Here is a 20,508-nt window from a genome sequence, read left to right on the forward strand (position 1 = left end):
ATTACCCGTGAGACATTCTTAACCATCGCAATACCCTTACGCTAATACCTTTTCTAAAAAAATTCTAAAATCTCTTAAAATAAATAATTAATTACCATTTTAAAGAAAATTAATCTTTATATTAATTAAAAACATTAAAATAATATCCAAGTTTAAAAAAAAAAAAAAACCTACTAATAAAATTAAATATTAATGACCACGGATTTAACATGAAAAAAAAAACTTGTATATAATGAAATAGAAATCTACGTCAGAAAAACTTGTCCTTAATAGGACCGGTATTAAATGATCCTGGTAACCCCAATTCGTTGAAAACCTACACACATATCTATGCCTTAGGCGTAGGTTTGCGTGTAGGTTCTCAATCTTATATGGCCTTACTACTTATATCTAAAGAATTTGATTTTTTCATGGTGATTCTAAGTATGAAAAAACACTTAAGTTTCCCCAACGAAAGATATAAGCTAAGAGAGGCTTTATTTTTCAAAAAGGGTCCAAAAACTCCCAAAAGGATGTGACATTTGATGAAAATTACACCTGGTTCCGGCACCTCCTTCGGATATCAGTGGCAGCTCCTGCTTAAATTACGCACAACTTGGACCATTCATCATATGGTTGGTCATGCCCAAGAGGCGAAGACAGTCCAAAGAAACTTCTCAAAATGACCGACATTGCCGTTGACGAGGCCAATCTGACAGCAGCAGACCGATCCTTCACGATGCCCACTCTGGGACAGGAGTCTTAATGCGTGACTATAATGTGGCCAGTGGGTTAGACAAGAATTCGGAAAAAAGAAGAAAACATACACCAAATTCGACCTTAGGCAATATATACAACATACAAAATTGACCTAACATCCCTTTATATTAGAATTAGCTTTTTTTTAAAAAAATAGGGCGTGATGTGAACGCTTATTTATTGGACGCAGCAGAGAATGGCCATTTTTCGCTTTGAGTCTGGATTTTGGATGGTATTTTATAAATCCAGCATATCACAGAGAATTTTATTGCAAAGCCCCTATCTACAAAATGCAGAATTTTTATAATTCTGCCGAGATCACGGATGCATGATTTATTGATTTATTTATTTAAATGATCACGGATGCAGATTTATTGAAGGAACGTATCGTAACAACGGTCCAAGCAAATCGGGAGAAGACTCATTCGAACAGAAACTGAAAGTTTTAGCACTCTTTTTAAATAGCCAGAAAGACTGTGGCACAGCATTGTGCCGTCTTCTGCCATTTTATGACACACAGCAACAAAATTGTCCAAGAGACCCAAAAAGCCATTGATAAAAAATTGTGAGAGACCCAACATATTTAAAACTACTGAAAGGCTATATAATGAGCTTCCTAGTTTCAGGGGCAGTATTGAGGCTCGGTAGTGCCTCGTCCCTAAGAATGCACATAGTCAATGCAAAACAAACGGTTAATATGTAGAAAACGAAAGTTTTACAAAATTATATACAGTGATCTATAATTTTACATCAGCAATTACGGAGAAGGTTAGTCGATCCTTGTGTAGGTGGGAGAAGGGAGTGTGCCTGAGCCTGAAAAGTCAATTTTTATGGTAAAAATTTCTAACTCTACGTGCGCCCTCAGATAAATGAAGAGATTTGGGAGGGGGTGTAGAAATTATTCTCTAATCTCTCTTCAATCCCGGGAATATTTTAAGACTAAGCATGCAATAAAATGTGAGGGTTGATAGCTAACCTCTTAGTGCTTTTATTTCATAATTTGAAATTTTCACTTGACTTACTGGAAACAGACAAAATTACTGACTAAACATATACAACTACCTCTACCCTACATAAAAATATACCTTCTGGATTCACATAAAGAAACTAGACCTAGAAAATTATGCGTGTAAATTGAGAGTCCACAAGTATAACTTCTTTATTCAAATTATGTTAAAACAAAAGTTCTTTTGATTAAGTTTAGGGCAGCGCCTTAATCGATAAAATGAACCTGAATACAGGGCCGTTGTGACTGGTCCAAAATAGATTGCCTCAACAGTTATGAATTTTCTTTAAGGTTTCCTAAGACCCAATCACAAGATAATTCCTCTCAACTTGATGATGCGGATCAAGACGCAGGTCTACCCGTCCTCCCCGGACATTTTTTAGGTAGGGAGTAACTTTTCTCCCTGCTTTCTTCATAAAAATAACGACGAAGACCACACTGCCTTTCCACTGTCTTATGAAAAGAATTCCCTATTGTCCTTCTTGTTTTTGCTGTTTGTGCTTTCATCATATATAATAATTATTTGAAAAAAACTACGTTTTCTAAAGAGTTAAAGAGGCTGAGTCACAAGTTCGAACCTTAAAACGTACAGGGATTAGGAGGTGCAGTTGGGGGGCTGCCGCCCCCCAAATCTCCGCTTCCGTATATGAAAGGGGCTGTGCCCTCCTCAACGCCTCGCTCTTTAAGCTAAAGTTTGACTTTCTCACAACTCTTTTTTTTAAACAATAAAAACTTTAGCGTAAAGAGCGAGGCGTTGAGGAGGGCACAGCCCCTTTCATATACGGAAGCGAGGGTTTGGGGGGCGGCAGCCCCCCAACAGCACCTCCTAATCCCTGTACGTTTTAAGCTTCGAAATTGTGACTCAGCCTCTTTAACTCTTTAGAAAACGTAGTTTTTTTCAAATAATTTCTGCACGTTTTTGTACAGTTTATAAGTTATTATTGCTTGACTAACTGTTAGCTGATCTTTTGAGGAGTTAAAGATGGGGCTGCCGCCGCCCAAACCCCCGCTTTTGAAGATTCTTGTGTTAAGGCTTTGAATTCCTGAATACTCAAATCATATGAACAGTAAGATTTTTATCAGTCGCCCCAGGACCCATGTTATCAAAGCAGTGGAGACTTACCTGTAACCTGAAGGTCGACTTTGATATTATTCTGGAGACGCCTGTTGAGCCGAAGGATTTAATAGATTGGATTTAAAAAAGAAACTGAGTTTCTTTTTTAAACTTTAAATTCAATATATAAAAAAAACTTCTCTGACGGAGAATCGAACTCGGATCTTCCGCCTGACAGTCAGGAATAGCGACCACTGTACCACAGAGACATTACATTATTTTTATTCTGTGCGATGTATTTTTGACGCAAGCAAATCCCCACAAAACTTGATATTTGGTTTTTGGAAAACAGGGAAGGAGTGATCGGATTGAGCTGAAATTTTAAGGATAAGCTCTCAGGCCCCAGGAAAGCTTATCCTCTAGATTTCAGCCTGATCAGACAACGTTAAAGGGGGGCTGTGGTGGGAAAAATTAACATGGGCTCTTATGGGAAAACGAGGTTTTTCGTAAATGTAAATTCGGAGGATAATTTTTTCGGTCTGAAAATATCAAAAGGCCCTAGCAGGTCGAATTCCGCTTCGAATGAGTCCTCATTCACCCGGATCCATTGCCAACTGTGGCCTGTAGGCGTGGCTGATAAAAAAAAAGAGAAATGAACTTTAAGTGGCTATATTTAGTTTTTGGAAAACAGGGAAGGAGTGATCGGATTGAGCTGAAATTTCGAGGATAAGGTCCCGGGCCCTAGGAAAGCTTAACCTCTAAATTTCAGCCCAATCGGACAACGTCAAAGGGGGCTGTGGTCGGAGGGTCGAAACTTCCGGCCCACTTTTACCCATGAAGATAAAGTCGCAGAGGGGTGAAATTTTGCATGTTTCTTAGTTGGAGCTGGGGCTACAAAATGCGATCACCGCTGTCTCTCTGCGACCGCTAGGACCGGAAATCGCTTAACATTGTGGTGGGTCGCCTCTTTATAGAGGCACAAGTGTGCCTCCTTGATTCCCCAACAGCTTCGGATTGATACAAAAATGTCCTTCTACATCTGGATATTGTCGACACAGGGTGTTTTGACACAAGATCAGTCCGTCAGCGAAATTAATTTCTGTGAAGGAGGGGAGGAGTTATATTTCAGAGGAGTGTATCTTATAAAAAAAACATTAAAATTAGCGAAGTATTCCTAAAAATCTAGGACGCGGGCCGAAAAGCCCGTGGAATTTCTTTTTCTTCCTTATACTTTTCTCCAAAAACAAAATCAGTGTTAGGTAACAGCCAAACAAAGCAGGCCTAATATAAGTAAGCCTGTCTGGTCTACTGGTCTGGGGAAAGGATACATAGTTTAAGGTATCACGTCGAAAAAAAAGTAGTCCTGTAATCATCATAACAATAATAGGGGTTAGTTATTTTCAACATACTCTCAGCAGGGCTCGGGCGAACCATGCCATAAAGAATAGTTAGCCAATTGTCCTGCCCAGTAAAACAGTGAAGGCAGCGCACCGATCGGAGCTCACGAAACGATTTAACTATTAAAAGACTAAATTGAAATCCGTTGGTCGTCTCCCGCTAATAAGTATGGCCATTGAATTCCGAGTTTTAAGCCCTAAATCTTTTTTGGATGTAACAACAAGAATATAACATCAGAACATGGATGTAAAAATAAACCAACTAATTACGGGGGATACCCTGAAACAAACAGGTCATTATACCAGAATCAATTTTATCCGTTCATTTTTTATTTTTTTCTACATTCTTATTGAACCTATTTGTTCTTTAAGTCGATTAACCTCCTAATCAGCGAGTCGTTTAGGAAGTAATTATCTTCTTTTGCATTTGAGATTTTTTTTTTTTTTTTTGCCGTTTTTAACGATTCAACGACTCTCGTGTAAACCACCCGGAGGATTAAGACCAATCCAAAAATGGACTCAATACTTCAGGCAGGTTTACTAGCAACTATTTAAATCGAGCAAGGACTTGCACAAGTTAGGGAAGGAAATTTGGATAATACCATTTATATCATTCGACAAAAAAAAATATTCACCCAAGGGTTTCTTTTACGGTTATTTCCGACAGTTTTTGACGAAAAATATTTTATTCTTTTGTTTTTATTTTATTATTTTTTTATTTTTTTTTGTAGCTATGAATCCGAAAACATTTTTTCACTGAATATTTTTAATTTGCAGAGAATTAAAATTTTCACCTAAGACCAATCAGCATTAAGTAGATAATACCATTTAATACCAGATACCAGATAATACCATTTATATCATTCGACAAAAAAAAATATTCACCCAAGGGTTTCTTTTACGGTTATTTCCGACAGTTTTTGACGACAAATATTTTATTCTTTTGTTTTTATTTTATTATTTTATTGTTTTATTTTTTTGTAGCTATGAATCCGAAAACATTTTTTCACTGAATATCTTTAATTTGCAGAGAATTAAAATTTTCACCTAAGACCAATCAGCATTAAGTATACGACGGTAGCTAATAGAAGGGTGAGCTACAAGAGGAGGAATAATACTATTCCCCAAGAAGAACAGAAACAAACGATCACCAAAATATTAGATAACTCTGAATAAAAACAAATGTTGTTATACATGTTTTTTCCCTACTCATAGTCACAAAAACATATGGATACAAAGAAATGGATATTTTTAAATTTCGGTTTAAGTGACATCTCAAGCAAATTTGACCTCACCCAACTTTGTAATAAGGTCTTTGTAAAGCCTTCACTCGCATCTATCCCAGAAGCGGGGCTGCGGGGGACATCGACTCAAAGGCTACCCTTCGTTATATATATGTGCCTATCCTAGACAAAATCGCGATTACACTCGTACATATTCCCCTTTGAATCTCAAATCCCACATTCCTTGTCTCCTGTTGCTTCACCTTTAATATATTTTCTGTTATTTTCTCCATTCCTTTCCTTATCAGAATTCAGATGAGTGTGAAAGGCTAAAAATAACAACTTCCTTATTCGTTTTATGTGTGTACATACACATTTGTCTGAATAATATTTAACAAGGTTGCAAATAATATTTATAATTAGAAGAAGATACATAAAAAGGGAATATGTTTGGCTAACCTTTCGAATAGGCATTATTGCTAAAAACAATAACAATAATAACTACTATCATTCAGTCATATTTTTTAAGTTGAGACAGGAAGGTAAAAACTACCATATGCCTTGCCGGGAAAACCTTCTTTATACTTTAAAGATAAGAGAATTTATCAGTAAATTGTATTTTTTGCAAAATTTGTTTAGAGACGTAGATTTAATTACAAAAGTAGGCATTTTTCTACCAAATAGTGGATTCATTGATCACAAGGTAGTTCAACAATTGAAAACTAACAGAGATGAAGAATCCACTAACGGTTGGAACCGTACTTGGGCCAAAAGTCGGCTTAATTTTCTTGGAAAATCTTAAGCATATTTTGCACCGACAAAATGTTTGGGAGAGGGGCGCCTGAGAAACTTGGGGTTCAATTGGTAAAGTTCGCCCCTCCGTCCCTGGAACTAGTACAACTTTCAACCTTCTGGAGGGAAATATGCCCCCCCCTGTGTATCAGTCTGTAGCAGTGTTGGGCCATCTCAAGTAGTTTTGCCCACCAAATGAGATTACCAATTGAAGATAATTCTTTTCTTTTCCTTCTAATAGGTTATGTTCCACATGAAGCTTTGGCTTTTCGAAAGTTTAATCAACACTTCGTGGCTTAGCCGATATACATGAGCGTAAGGAGGGGGAGGCAGGGGGGGGGGGAGCTGCCCCCTAGACCTTCACTTTACTTGCAGAAGCAGAATCAATATTTTGATCCATGTGATATTTTTGACCTCACAAATGCCTTCATTCAGGCTAATAACTCCACAGGCCATTTGGTACTTTTCAATTTGCTGGTACAAACACGAGAAGTCAAGTTTTGTTAATACTAATGAAATAAAACAAAAAATATGAAAATATAATAGGTTAGAAATAAAATTTGGGATATATACTTGCACATTAGGGGCTGGAAGGGGAGGGGGGGAGGGTAAAGCATAGCATATATAAAATACGTAACCTAACCTAGGTACCTTTCCCCCCTAGCCTCCCCCCCCCCAAAAAAAATTGTTTAAATATTGTAAACGCAATGACAAATCACGCTTTGCGATCCAATTCTCTATTGACTGATACCGATTTGACTAGTTTCCTTTAGCATCTATCTTGCGTGTGTACCAGCTAATTGACAAGTGCCGTATATTTTTTCACGGAATTTTATTTTATATGAAAACTGAACCCTTTAAAGTTTTAGTATTCGATAATACGCAATGTTGAAGCGGCTGTCTAAAGTTATGAGATAGCATTCCATTTCCTGCAGTAATTTTTCACCACTCATTTGGCCTGATTTCATCATTCTGTGAACAAAATAAGGAAGAAAATTGTGTTTTTGAACATATGTTAAATAGAACTACCAGATCAAGTGTTTTATCCACCAAAGTAATTAAAAGCTTTAAATATTTTTGATGCTACTTCTCAGAAAATGTGGCATTTAAGTCTATGGCAAAAAAAAACCCCTGAAATGTTTGTGCTCATTATTTATTGTTAGGATCTATTTTTTAGTAGCGGTTCGGGCACTTCCATAGATTTTAACACAGCCGAAAACTCTATAGAAGACTATCTCTTATATCTTAAGTGACTTTAGGTAAATTCTTCTAGGCCTTGGTTGCAACCCTGGTCGTTCACTCAATTTACGATTTTCAAGGAAAAATAGCTTTGTAAATTATTCGGGCCCATCTAAATTATTTAAATTAACTAGTCATAAGAAAGTCGTTGTGGTTTTCGTTGTTTTTTTTTTTTTTTTTTTTTTTTTTGCAGTTTGACTTACTTTTATGAATTCAAGCCGAAACCTGCTTTTTTATATAGAATACAAACATACTTTTTTCTACCAAAAATATCAGAAAACTTACTAGAATACACTTATTGCTTCCAACTGCCCACAAGTTAACTCTTTTGTCCTCTCCACCCGTGGCGAGCACTCTTCCAGACTTCCTTCCAAGAGAAAGGCAGGTGACCATTCCAGAATGTCCCTGGAACTCATCTAAAAGAAACGATAAGGTTGAAATTCGTTGTTCCCAAGAATAAAATGTATTATCAAATCTCTTTCGCACTATTAATCCTGACTGGGACACTGGACCCTGACTGACCGGATCGGACTGGGACCTCCGTCATTCATTTTTGGAATCAAAGGATAGTTATTTCCGGCTTCCTTAAATTAGGAAGTACTTTAACCCCAACTCTTAAATTTCAGATGTTCAGCACATCAGTAGCTTCAGCAGTAAAGCATCAGTAGGAGTAGCATTCAAATAGGGTCTTAATGTTACCAATGATCCCGACTCCTAAGCATACAAACCTTTACTCTCCACTCCAACTCTAAGGCTATATTTTTGACGAGTCAAACTCCCTTAGGGGGTAAATTAGTACCAACTCCAACTTATTCACCCTGTGCTGGACAAACATTAAATTTAACTCCCACAGTGGGAGTTGTTGAATCTGTCACCAAGTCTCATTATTCCGCATACTGTTTTACCATGAACAATTTTGCTTCTGGTACTAGGTCATTACTAAGTATGTTAATTTTAAAGCTTTAGAAATCTACATGTAGATCCGCACTGTCCAACAATATACCTGACCCACGTTCATGAGACCCTATATCAAAAGACTCTAAATCCAAGAAAAAGGTAATTCTTATCTTTAATGTAGTTAAGACTATGTTTATAGGCTGCAACTTCTTCTTGTACAGGATTTTACTAAAAAGAACAACAGATAAATGTTGAGAAAGTTTTATAATGCAGTTTCAAAGGCAAAAAAAATGCATTTGGACTATTTCTACCCCCCCCCCCCCTCCCGGTTTCTACGTAAATAATTTTTCTTTTTTTCTATGATTGAAGTCTGATGTTAAAAACTGAAATTTGGTGTTTATAGGGCTTAAAAAAAAAACTTGAAAAATTATTACTTGTAAACTACCTGCACTAAAAAGAATAAATAAACACAAATAAAAATTAGATTATATTTCTAAATTCAGCATCAAAAATGAATAAAAAAAATTGGTGAAGAACGGCTAAAAACTGAATCCGCAAAACTACGAATGACAAAAAAAATTCTATTTTTTATTTAAAAATTATAATAAAACTGCTTATTTTAACTCTTGGGTAACCTCAAAAGTAACCTCATTTTCACTTCTCCTTTTAGTCCCGTCTAATTTGTTTTCAAGTTGTTTCGTGTAATGCATCTTTTATGAGCTTCATAGGCGTCTCATATAAACACAAAAAAAAATCATCCAAAATATTATTCAAGCAACAAGATATTGAAACATAAGATGAATCCCACATTAATAGAGCTGCGGCGATGCTAAAGGAGATGGGTTACACTTCCTTTCTCTTGTGCCATTGCTTGATTGAAAGATGCTGTCTAAGGACGGCCATGAAATTGCCAAACATTTTTATCGAAGTTCAGCAAGTAGTGAAGCTATGATTCTCTACAGAGGCATCAAACCGGGGCATTTGCCCCCTGACCCCGAAATATGTACCCCCTCTCCTAGATTTTGAAAAATATCTTTGTTTTTCGTATTTTCATGCCTATTTACTATATATACTCATTCACAAAAATTAACAAAGTTGCCCTACTATAGTTTGAGAAAAACACCCCCCCCCCTTCCGTGAATTGACGCCCCTGATTCTGCGGTGAAATAAAGATGTCCAACTAAAGATTGTGGTATTTACCTAAAATAAGACAAGTGGACTTGTTGAAATTTTTGAGAGATTAAATTTAGTTTTGTTGTTCCCGTCAAGTCAGTAAGATCAAACAGAAAAACTGCGAATTAAGTACCTATTTTGCTTTAGTGTTTTAAGTTTTAATGTTTCACTTGGAAAGACTTGTAATTTTATATAATTTAGGGTCGTTTTTCAAATCAAGCGCAGACCTGTCCAAGATATAATACGACCCACTGCTAAATAAGCCCCCGCTGCTTCCTGTTAATTATTCATATTAATGCTTGTAAATTGAGGGGTAGCGTAAAAATTTACCTGAGGATTGACACAATTTCTCTAGCACTTAATTTCTTTTGGTTAGTAACAGGTGACCAAAGTAATTGAATGTATTTGTAAAAATGAATGAAAAAAGATTAGCTGGGATGAATTTGAGACGGAGTCCAATGTGCGAATAAAAGAATATAGTTGCGGAAGTGTTTTCCAAATTTTTGGAAATAGAGCAAATATTCTCAAGCTCGTAACTTTTACTAGGTAACATTAAACTTAAAGAATTTTGTATGACTAGAATTACCAAAAAAAGTCAGTTCCTTTAACAAGCATGTTGCTTTTTTAATATCTGGTTAATACAATAAGTCGCTCTTTACTTACAGTTCGTTTCTGCAAAACTGCTTAATATATAAAAATAAACATAAAATCCTGCGAAAATCCACGACGATGCTTAAGATACCGCTCCACCTCTCCATCTTGTTTTCCCGGTTGTTTTCATCTTAAGAATGTAATCCTTTATGTTACAAGAAAAAACATTTTTCAGCGAAAAAAAGCGGAGCTATCACCCCACGCCACTGATATTCAAGCTTAATCGAAAGGAAGCGGAGAGATCAACTTGCACCTCACCCCCTCCCCCCATAATCCCTAATATATTTACTAGAATAATCACAGAAAGTTAGAAAATTTGATCGTAAAATGCACTTTTTGAGGCATGAGAGGCCCCTTCCCCTAGGCAATGACCCATATGCATACTTCATTGTACATCACTGTACATACTTTTGTCAACCATCAAGTGAATCAGCCTGGTTAAACAAATCTTTAAAGAGTATCCACATCAAACGTTTATTTTACTTGGACCACTTGACTCTTTAGGAACGAATGTGTCACCATCCAGCATTACTCCCTCTAAAACTGGCAAGCTCAATGAATAGTTCTTCTACCATTCTAAGTTGAATGGCTAACTCGGAGTTATCAATCGATAATGAATCCACACTCTTTGAGTCAAAACTGTAGCTCGGTGCCACAAAATGGCAGAAAACACCAGTGGTGAAATCATTTTGGCTCCTTTGAATGGGTCCTACAACTTTTAATTTCGGTTCAAATGAGCCATTTCCCAATTTTCCAGGACCATTGGCATGATATACTAACCCCTGGAAAAAAATGAAGAAACACGCGTTCGCGATCTTCTTCCTCGAAAAAAAAGCATAATTCCGCTTTTTGTAGGCGGGAGCTTGAAACCTCAACAACAGAGTTCTTTGATGTACTGAACTTGATGGTTTGATTTTCATTGTAATTTCATTTATTGTTGCATAACTTTAAACTTGATTAATTGTATATATTTGGAATCACCGTAAAAAACACATTCTTTTGATGTATTAAATAAAAAAAAAATTCCAACTGAAAGTAAGGAGCAACATTAAAACTTAAAACAAACAGAAACTATTACATATAAGTAGTATGTTACCTTATACTTCTACGACTTTATGTTCCTTCCCATGATATTCTACGACTTGATGTTCCTTCCCGTGATATTTTACGACTTTATGTTCCTTCACATGATATTCTACGACTTTATGTTCCTTCCCATGATATTCTACGACTTTATGTTCCTTCCCATGATATTCTACGACTGTATGTTCATTTCTATGTTATTCTGGACCTTGTATACACCTTTTCAAAGAGATGGAGTACCCTTTCACATAGCTTAATACTTTTACGACTTTATGTTCGTTCCTGTTTTATTCTGGGCCTTGTATACACCATTTCAAAGAGATTGAGTATCCTCTCACATGGCCTTATACTTCTACGACTTTATGTTCCTTCCTGTGTTACCTTATACTTCTACGACGCCCCCGTACCAAACAGGTTTTTCTGGTAGAACCTTATACTTCTACGACGCCCCCGTACCAAACAGGTTTTTCTGGTAGAACCTTATACTTCTACGACGCCCCCGTACCAAACAGGTTTTTCTGGTAGTCCTATTCTACAGGTCCCCGGCGCCCCAAAGACTCCTGAGCCTCCATTATAATACTTTTTAAGGCTTTATTATATCTTTTCAGAATAAATTATTATTTTAGGGAATTATTTCGGTGAAACAGTTAGAGACATTTTGAAAGATGATTTTAGAGGAGGATTTGAGGGTGAAACTCTGTGGTCGTTATAATACACAAGTTCCATTTGAACGGTGTTGTGAGGTCCCTTACCACAACCCCAAAGGGCTCTGATCCCCCCACCCCAACCCCGAAGAAAGCCCCCGGACATCAAAGGTTCTCTGGACCCCCAAAGGACCCCCGGCGCCCCGATGCCTCTGAGTCCCCCATTATAATACTTTTTAAGGCTTTATTATATCTTTTCAGAACAAATTATTATTTTAGGGAATTATTTCGGTGAAACAGTTAGAGACATTTTAAGAGATGATTTTAGAAGAGGACTTGAGGGTGAAACTCTGTGGTCGTTATAATACACAAGTTCCATTTGAACAGTGTTGTGAGGTCCCCTTCCCACAACCCCAAGGGGCTCTGATCCCCCACCCCAACCCCGAAGGAACTGCTATTTGCTTGCGTGTATAGGAATTCCCGTGTTATTTGCTTGCATGTATAGGAATTCCCATGTTATTTGCTTGCGTGTATAGGAATCTCCATGTTATTTGCTTGCATGTATAGGAATTCCCATGTTATTTGCTTGCGTGTATAGGAATTCCCATGTTATTTGCTTGCGTGTATAGGGATTCCCCTGTTATTTGCTTGCGTGTACAGGAATTCCCATTTTATTTGCTTGCGTGTATAGGAATTTCCATGTTATTTGCTTGCATGTATAGGAATTCCCATGTTATTTGCTTGCGTGTATAGGAATTCCCTTGTTATTTGCTTGCATGTATGGTAAGTCCCATTTTATTTTCTTTCGTTTATAGTACTTACCTTGTTATTTGATTGATTGAATATTAATTACATTGTTATGTTATTTAGTGTATAGGAATTCCCATGTTCTTTTATTGAATGTATAGGAATTCCCACGTTATTTGCTTGCGTGTATAGGAATTCCTATGTTATATGCTTGCGTGTATAGGAATTCCCAATGCTATTCCAGGACCTTATGTCTTTCCTATGCTATTATAAGGGCTTTTCCGTGTGGTTTTTCTTTACTTGGTACCCATTAAAAACAAAATTTTTGTGTTAAATAAGTAGTTCTTATATATTTTAAAAGAGCTTTACGGGGTTTGAGAGACTCGATTGCCTGATTCCGTGTGGTTTTTCTTTACTTAGTGCCCATTAAAAACACAATTTTTTTGTTAAATAAGTAGTTCTTGTAGTTTTTAAAAGAGCTTTAAGGGGTTTGAGACACTCTGTTGCCTGATTCCGTGTGGTTTTTATTTACTTTGTGCTGATTAAAAACGAAATTTTTGTTTTAAATAAGTAGTTCTTCTATCTTTTAAAAGAGCTTTACGGGGTTTGAGAGACTCGTTTGTCTGATCCCGTGTGGTTTTTCTTTACTTGGTGCCCATTATAAACGAAATTTTTGTGTTAAATAAGTAGTTTTTTGTATCCTTTAAAAGAGCGTTATGGGGTTTGAGAGACTCAGTTGCCTTATTCCGTGTGGTTTTTCTTTACTTAGTGCTCATTAAAAACGAAGTTTTTGTGTTAAATAAGTAGTTTTTGTATCTTTTAAAATAGCTTTAAGGGGTTTGAGAGACTCAGTTGCTTGATTCCGTGTGGTTTTTCTTTACTTGGTGCCCATTAAAAACAAAAATTTGTGTTAAATAAGTAGTTCTTGTATATTTTAAAATAGATTTACGGGTTTTGAGACACTCTGTTGCCTGATTCCGTTTGGTTTTTCTTTACTTAGTGCTCATTAAAAACGAATTTTTTGTGTTAAATAAGGAGTTTTTGTATCTTTTAAAATAGCTTTACGGGATTTGAGATACTCAGTTGTATGATTCAGTGTGGTTTTTCTTTACTTGGTTCCCAGTAAAAAAGAAAATTTTGTGTCAAATAAGTAGTTTGTGTATCTCTTAAAATATATCTAATGGTCTTTACATACTATATTGCCTGATTTTTTGTTGTTTTTATTTAATTGGTGCTCATTAAAAACGAATTTTTTGTGTTAAATAAGAAGTTTTTTGTATCTTTTAAAATAACTTTAAGGGGTTTGAGACACTCAGTTTCTTGATTCAGTGTGGGTTTTCTTTAATTAGGTTTCAATAAAAACGAAGTTTTTTTATTATTATTTTATAAATTAAATTTAGTATTTTATGGTTTTACATGCCTTAAATCATGAATTATAATATTTAATTCACTTTTTAGGGTTTTCAGACCTAGGTTTTATAGATTTTAGTGTTTGTTTGACTCCTGGGGTTTATTATTTGAGAAGTTAACTTTAGTGTTTTGTGGTTTTACGTGCCTGAAATCATGAATTAGAATAGTTAATTAGCAGTTTAGGGTTTTCAGACCTAGGTTTTTTAGATTTTCGTGTTTGTTTGTTTCCTGGAGTTTATTATTTGAGAAGTTAACTTTAGTATTTCATGGTTCTTTCTTGAATTCACCTGCTGGATAAACAAAAAGACATTTCGTTTAAGAAATTATTAAAAAATTCTAAGTAAGTAACAAACTCTTTCTTGAAGTTACCTCTTGGATACACAATGCAGAAATTTCATTTAAGAAATTATGAAAAAAATTGTAAGCAAGTAACAAACTCTTTTCTGAAGTCACCTCCTGGATACACAATGCAGAAACTTTATTTAAGAAACTATGAAAAAAATTGTAAGTAAGTAAGTAACAAATTCTTTCTTGAAGTCACTTCTTGGATACACAATACAGAAATTTCATTAAAGAAACTATCAAAAATTGTAAGTAAGTAGCAAATTCTTTCTTGAATTCACCTGCTGGATAAACAAAAAGACATTTCGTTCAAGAAATTATGACAAAATTCTAAGTAAGCAACAAACTCTTTATTGTCTTCACGACTTACATACACGATGTAGAAATGTAATTTATGAAATTAAGAAAAAATTCTCAGTAAGTAACAATTTCTTTCTTGAAGTCAATTCTTGGATACACAATACGGAAATTTCATTCAAGAAATTATGAAAATATTTGTAAGTAAGTAATAAACTCTTTATTGATTTCATCTCTTGGATATACAATACAGATACTTCATTCAATAAATTATGAAAAAATCGCGAGTAAGTAACAAACTCTTTATTGTTTTCACCTCTTGGATATACAATGCGGATATTTCATTCAATAAATTATGAAAAAATTGTAAGCAAGTAACAAACTCTTTCCTGAAGTCACATCTTGGATACAAAATGCAGAAACTTCATTTAAGAAATTATGAAAAAATTGTAAATAGGTAAGTAACAAATTCTTCTTGAAGTCACCTCTTGTATACACAATGCAGAAATTTCATTAAGGAAATTATGAAAAAATTGTAAGTAAGTAGCAAATTCCTTCTTGAATTCACCTGATGGATAAACAAAAGACATTTCGTTCAAGAAATTATGACAAAATTCTAAGTAAGTAACAAACTTTTCTTGAAGTTACCTCTGGATACACAATGCAGAAATTTCATTTAAGAAATTATCAAAAATTGTAATTAAGTAGCAAATTCTTTCTTGAATTCACCTCTTGGGTAAATAAAAGACATCTCATTCAAGAAATTACGACAAAATTCTAAGTAAGTAACAAACTCTTCTTGAAGCTACCTCATGGATACACAATGCAGAAATTTCATTTAAGAAATTATGAAAAAATTGTAAGCAAGTAACAAACTCTTTCATGAAGTCATCTCGTGGATACACAATGCAGAAATTTTATAAAAGAAATTATGAAAAAATTGTAAGTAAGTAGCAAATTCTTTCTTGAATTCACCTGCTGGATAAACAAAAAAACATTTCGTTCAATTTCATTCAAGAAATTATGACAAAATTCTAAGTAAGCAACAAACTTTTCTTGAAGTTATCTCATGGATACACAATGCAGAAATTTCTTTTAAGAAATTATCAAAAAATTTTAAGTAAGTAGCTAATTTTCTTGAATTCGCCACCTGGGTAAATAAAAAGACATTTCATTCAAGAAATTACGACAAAATTCTAGTAAGTGACAAACTCGTTCTTGAAGTTACCTCATGGATACACAATGCAGAAATTTCATTTAAGAAATTATCAAAAATTGTAAGTAAGTAGCTAATTCTTTCTGAATTCGCCACCTGGGTAAATAAAAGACATTTCATTCAAGAAATTACGACAAAATTCTAAGTAAGTGACAAACTCTTTCTTGAAGTCACTTCATGGATACCCACTACAGAAATTTCATTTAGTAAATTCTAAAAAAATTGTAAGCAAGTAACAAACTCTTTCATGAAGTCACCTCGTGGATACACATTACAGAAATTTCATTAAATAAATTAAGAAAAAATCGCAAGTACGTAGCAAATTTTTCTGAATTCACCTGCTGGATAAACAAAAAGACATTTCGTTCAAGAAATTATGACAAAATTCCAAGTAAGTAACAAACTCATTATTGTTTCACGACTTAGATACACGATGTAGAAATTTAATTCAAGAAATTATGAAAAATTCTCTGTAAGTAACAATTTCTTCTTGAAGTCAACTCTTGATACATAATACGGAAATTTCATTCAATAAATTATGAAAAAAATTGTAAGCAAGTAACAAACTTTTCCTGAAGTCACCTCTGGATACACAATGCAGAAATTTCATTTGAGAAATTATCAAAATTGTAAGTAAGTAGTAAATTTTCTGAATTTGCCTCTTAGATAAACAAAAAAGTCATTTCGTTCAAGAAATTATGACAAAATTCCAAGTAAGTAACAAACTCATTATTGTTTTCACGACTTAGATACATGATGTAGAAATTTAATTCAAGAAATTATGAAAAATTCTCAGTAAGTAACAATTTCTTTCTTGAAGTCAACTCTTGGATACACAATAAGGAAATTTCATACAATAAATTATGAAAAAATTGTAAGCAAGTAACAAACTCTTTCCGAAGTCACCTCTTGGATACACAATGTAGAAACTTCATTTAAGAAATTATCAAAATTGTAAGTAAGTAGCAAATTTTTCTTGAATTCGCCTCTTGGATAAACAAAAAGTCATTTCATTCAAGAAATTATGACAAAATTCTAAATAAGTAACAAATCCTTTCTTGAAGTTACTCATGGATATACAACGCAGAAATTTCATTTAAGAAATTATCAAAAATTGTAAGTAAGTAGCAAATTCTTTCTTGAATTCGCCTACTGGATAAATAAAAAGACATTTCATTCAAGAAATTATGACAAAATTCTAAGTAAGTAACAAACTGTTTCTGAATCCTCCTCCTGAATGTACAATACAGATATTTCATTTAAGAAATTACGAAAAATTGTAAGCAAGTAACAAACTTTTCTTGAATACACCTCGTGGATACATAATGCAGAAATTTCATTAAAGAAGTTATGAGAAAATTGTAAGTAAGTAGAAATTTTTTTTTGAATTACCTGCTGGATAAACAAAAGACATTTCGTTCAAGAAATTATGAGAAAATTCCAAGTAAGTAACAAACTTTATTGTTTTCACGACTTAGATATACGATGTAGAAATTTAATTCAAGAAATTATAAAAAAGGAAAGTAAGTAACAAACTTTTATTGATTTCACCTCTTGGATACAAAAAGACATTTCATTCAAGAAATTATGACAAAATTCTGAGTAAGTAACGAACTCATTCTTGAATTCGCCGTTTACATGCACAATACAGAAATTTCATTCTATGGGACTCTACACGTGATTAAACACGTTTTGAAACTACATGCTATTTGCTTGCCTTTTGTACCTTCCAAACGAGGGATTCCCACTGGTTCCTACACATTGCAAAAGTGACCAGCACGAAAACTCCCCGTTTTCAACCAGACTGGTTTTGACACGACACAAACAGAGTCATAGTGAGAGAGATATCCAAAAAGTTAGGTTAATCTAGGTTCACTTAGAGTGGCGCGCCACTCTAAGTGAACCTAGATTAACCTAACTTTTTGGATATCTCTCTCACTATGACTCTGTTTGTGTGTCGTGTCAAAAACCAGTCTGGTTGAAAACGGGGAGTGTTCGTGCTGGTTACTTTTTTTGCAATGTGTAGGAACCAGTGGGGAATCCCCGCTCGTTTGGAAAGGTGCCAAAGAAAGGCAAGCAAATAGCATGTAGTTTCAAAACGTGTTTAATCACGTGTAGAGGTCCCATAGAATGAAATTTCTGTATTGTGCATGTAAACGGCGAATTCAAGAATGAGTTCGTTACTTACTTAGAATTTTGTCATAATTTCTTGAATGAAATGTCTTTTTTTGTATCCAAGAGGTGAAATCAATAAAGAGTTTGTTACTTACTTTCCTTTTTTTATATTTTCTTGAATTAAATTTATACATCGTATATTTAAGTCGTGAAAACAATAAAGTGTTTGTTACTTACTTAGAATTTTCTCATAGTTTCTTTAACGAAACTTATTTTTTTTTATAACGCAGTTGAATTCAAAAAAAAATTTCTAATTACTTACAATTTTCTAATAACTTCTTTAAGTAAATTTCTGCATTTTGTATCCAGGAGGTGTATTCAAGAAAGAGTTTTTTACTTGCTTATAACTTTTTCGTAATTTCTTAAATGAAATATCTGTATTGTGCATTCAGGCGGAGGATTCAGGAATCAGTTTGTTGCTTACTTAGAATTATGTCATAATTTCTTGAATTAAATGTCTTTTTTATTTATCCGGTAGGTGTATTCAAGAAAAAATTTGCTACTTACTTACAATTTTTGATAATTTTTTAAATGAAATTTCTGCGTTGTGTATCCATGAGGTAACTTCAAGAAAAGATTTGTTACTTATTTAGAATTTTGTCATAATTTATTGAATGAAATGACTTTTTTTTGTTTATCCAAGAGGCGAATTCAAGAAAGAATTTGCTACTTACTTACAATTTTTGATAATTTCTTAAATGAAGTTTCTGCATTGTGTATCCAAGAGGTGACTTCGGGAAAGAGTTTGTTACTTGCTTACAATTTTTTCATAATTTATTCTATGAAATTTCCGTATTGTGTATCCAAGAGTTGACTTCAAGAAAGAAATTGTTACTTACTGAGAATTTTTTCATAATTTCTTGAATTAAATTTCTACATCGTGTATCTAAGTCGTGAAAACAATAATGAGTTTGTTACTTACTTGGAATTTTGTCATAATTTCTTGAACGAAATGACTTTTTTTGTTTATCTAAGAGGCAAATTCAAGAAAGAATTTGCTACTTACTTACAATTTTTGATAATTTCTTAAATGAAGTTTCTGCATTGTGTATCCAAGAGGTGACTTCAGGAAAGAGTTTGTTACTTGCTTACAATTTTTTTCATAATTTATTTAATGAAATTTCCGTATTGTGTATCCAAGAGTTGACTTCAAGAAAGAAATTGTTACTTACTGAGAATTTTTTCATAATTTCTTGAATTAAATTTCAACATCGTGTATCCAAGTCATGAAAACAATAAAGAGTTTGTTACTTACTTGGAATTTTGTCATAATTTCTTGAACGAAATATCTTTTTGTTTATCCAGCAGGCGAATTCAAGAAAGAATTTGCTGCTTACTTACAATTTTTTCATAATTTCTTTAATGAAATTTCTGCATAGTGTATCCACGAGGTGACTTCATGAAAGAGTTTTTTACTTGCTTACAATTTTTTTTGATAATTTCTTAAATGAAATTTCTGCATTGTGTATCCATGAGGTAACTTCAAGAACGAGTTTGTCACTTACTTAGAATTTTGTCGTAATTTCTTGAATGAAATGTCTTTTTTATTTACCCAGGTGGCGAATTCAAGAAAGAATTAGCTACTTACTTAAAATTTTTTGATAATTTCTTAAATGAAATTTCTGCATTGTGTATCCATGAGGTAACTTCAAGAAAGAGTTTGTCACTTACTTAGAATTTTGTCGTAATTTCTTGAATGAAATGTCTTTTTTATTTACCCAGGTGGCGAATTCAAGAAAGAATTAGCTACTTACTTAAAATTTTTTGATAATTTCTTAAATGAAATTTCTGCATTGTGTATCCATGAGGTAACTTCAAGAAAGAGTTTGTTGCTTACTTAGAATTTTGTCATAATTTCTTGAATGAAATTGAACGAAATGCTTTTTTGTTTATCCAGCAGGTGAATTCAAGAAAGAATTTGCTACTTACTTACAATTTTTTCATAATTTCTTTAATGAAATTTCTGCGTTGTGTATCCACGAGATGACTTCATGAAAGAGTTTGTTACTTGCTTACAATTTTTTTTCATAATTTCTTAAATGAAATTTCTGCATTGTGTATCCATGAGGTAAATTCAAGAAAGAGTTTGTTACTTACTTAGAATTTTGTCTTAATTTCTTGAATGAGATGTCTTTTTTATTTACCCAAGAGGTTAATTCAAGAAAGAATTTGCTACTGACTTACAATTTTCGATAACTTCTTAAAAGAAATTTTTTGATTGTGTAACCAAGAGGTAACTTCAAGAAAGAGTCTGATACTTAAATAGAATTTTTTAATAATTTCTTGGAAAAAATGTCTTTGTTTATCAATCAAGTGTATTCAAAAAGGACCTTTGTACTTACTTACAATTTTTTCATAATTTCCTTAATGAAATTTCTGCATTGTGTATACAAGAGGTGACTTCAAGAAAGAATTTGTTACTTA

The 20,508-nt window shown here is 33.8% G+C and overlaps 1 protein-coding gene across 2 annotated transcripts in view; it reads right to left on the reverse strand.

The window, feature by feature from the left end:
• Positions 1–20,508, reverse strand: part of LOC148946515 (katanin p80 WD40 repeat-containing subunit B1-like) — a 256,838-nt gene that overhangs the window by 211,498 nt on the left and 24,832 nt on the right. For both annotated transcript variants that reach the window (XM_089097401.1, XM_089097400.1), the window contains exon 3: positions 7,735–7,865. In XM_089097401.1, coding sequence (XP_088953527.1) covers positions 7,735–7,865 — 131 coding nt within the window. The remainder of the gene's footprint in view (positions 1–7,734; positions 7,866–20,508) is intronic.

This window comes from Artemia sp. Qi Xiang Cuo, chromosome 11, assembly GCF_049724085.1.
Source record: "Artemia sp. Qi Xiang Cuo chromosome 11, ASM4972408v1, whole genome shotgun sequence".
In the NCBI taxonomy this organism is placed as follows: Eukaryota; Metazoa; Arthropoda; class Branchiopoda; order Anostraca; family Artemiidae; genus Artemia; species Artemia sp. Qi Xiang Cuo.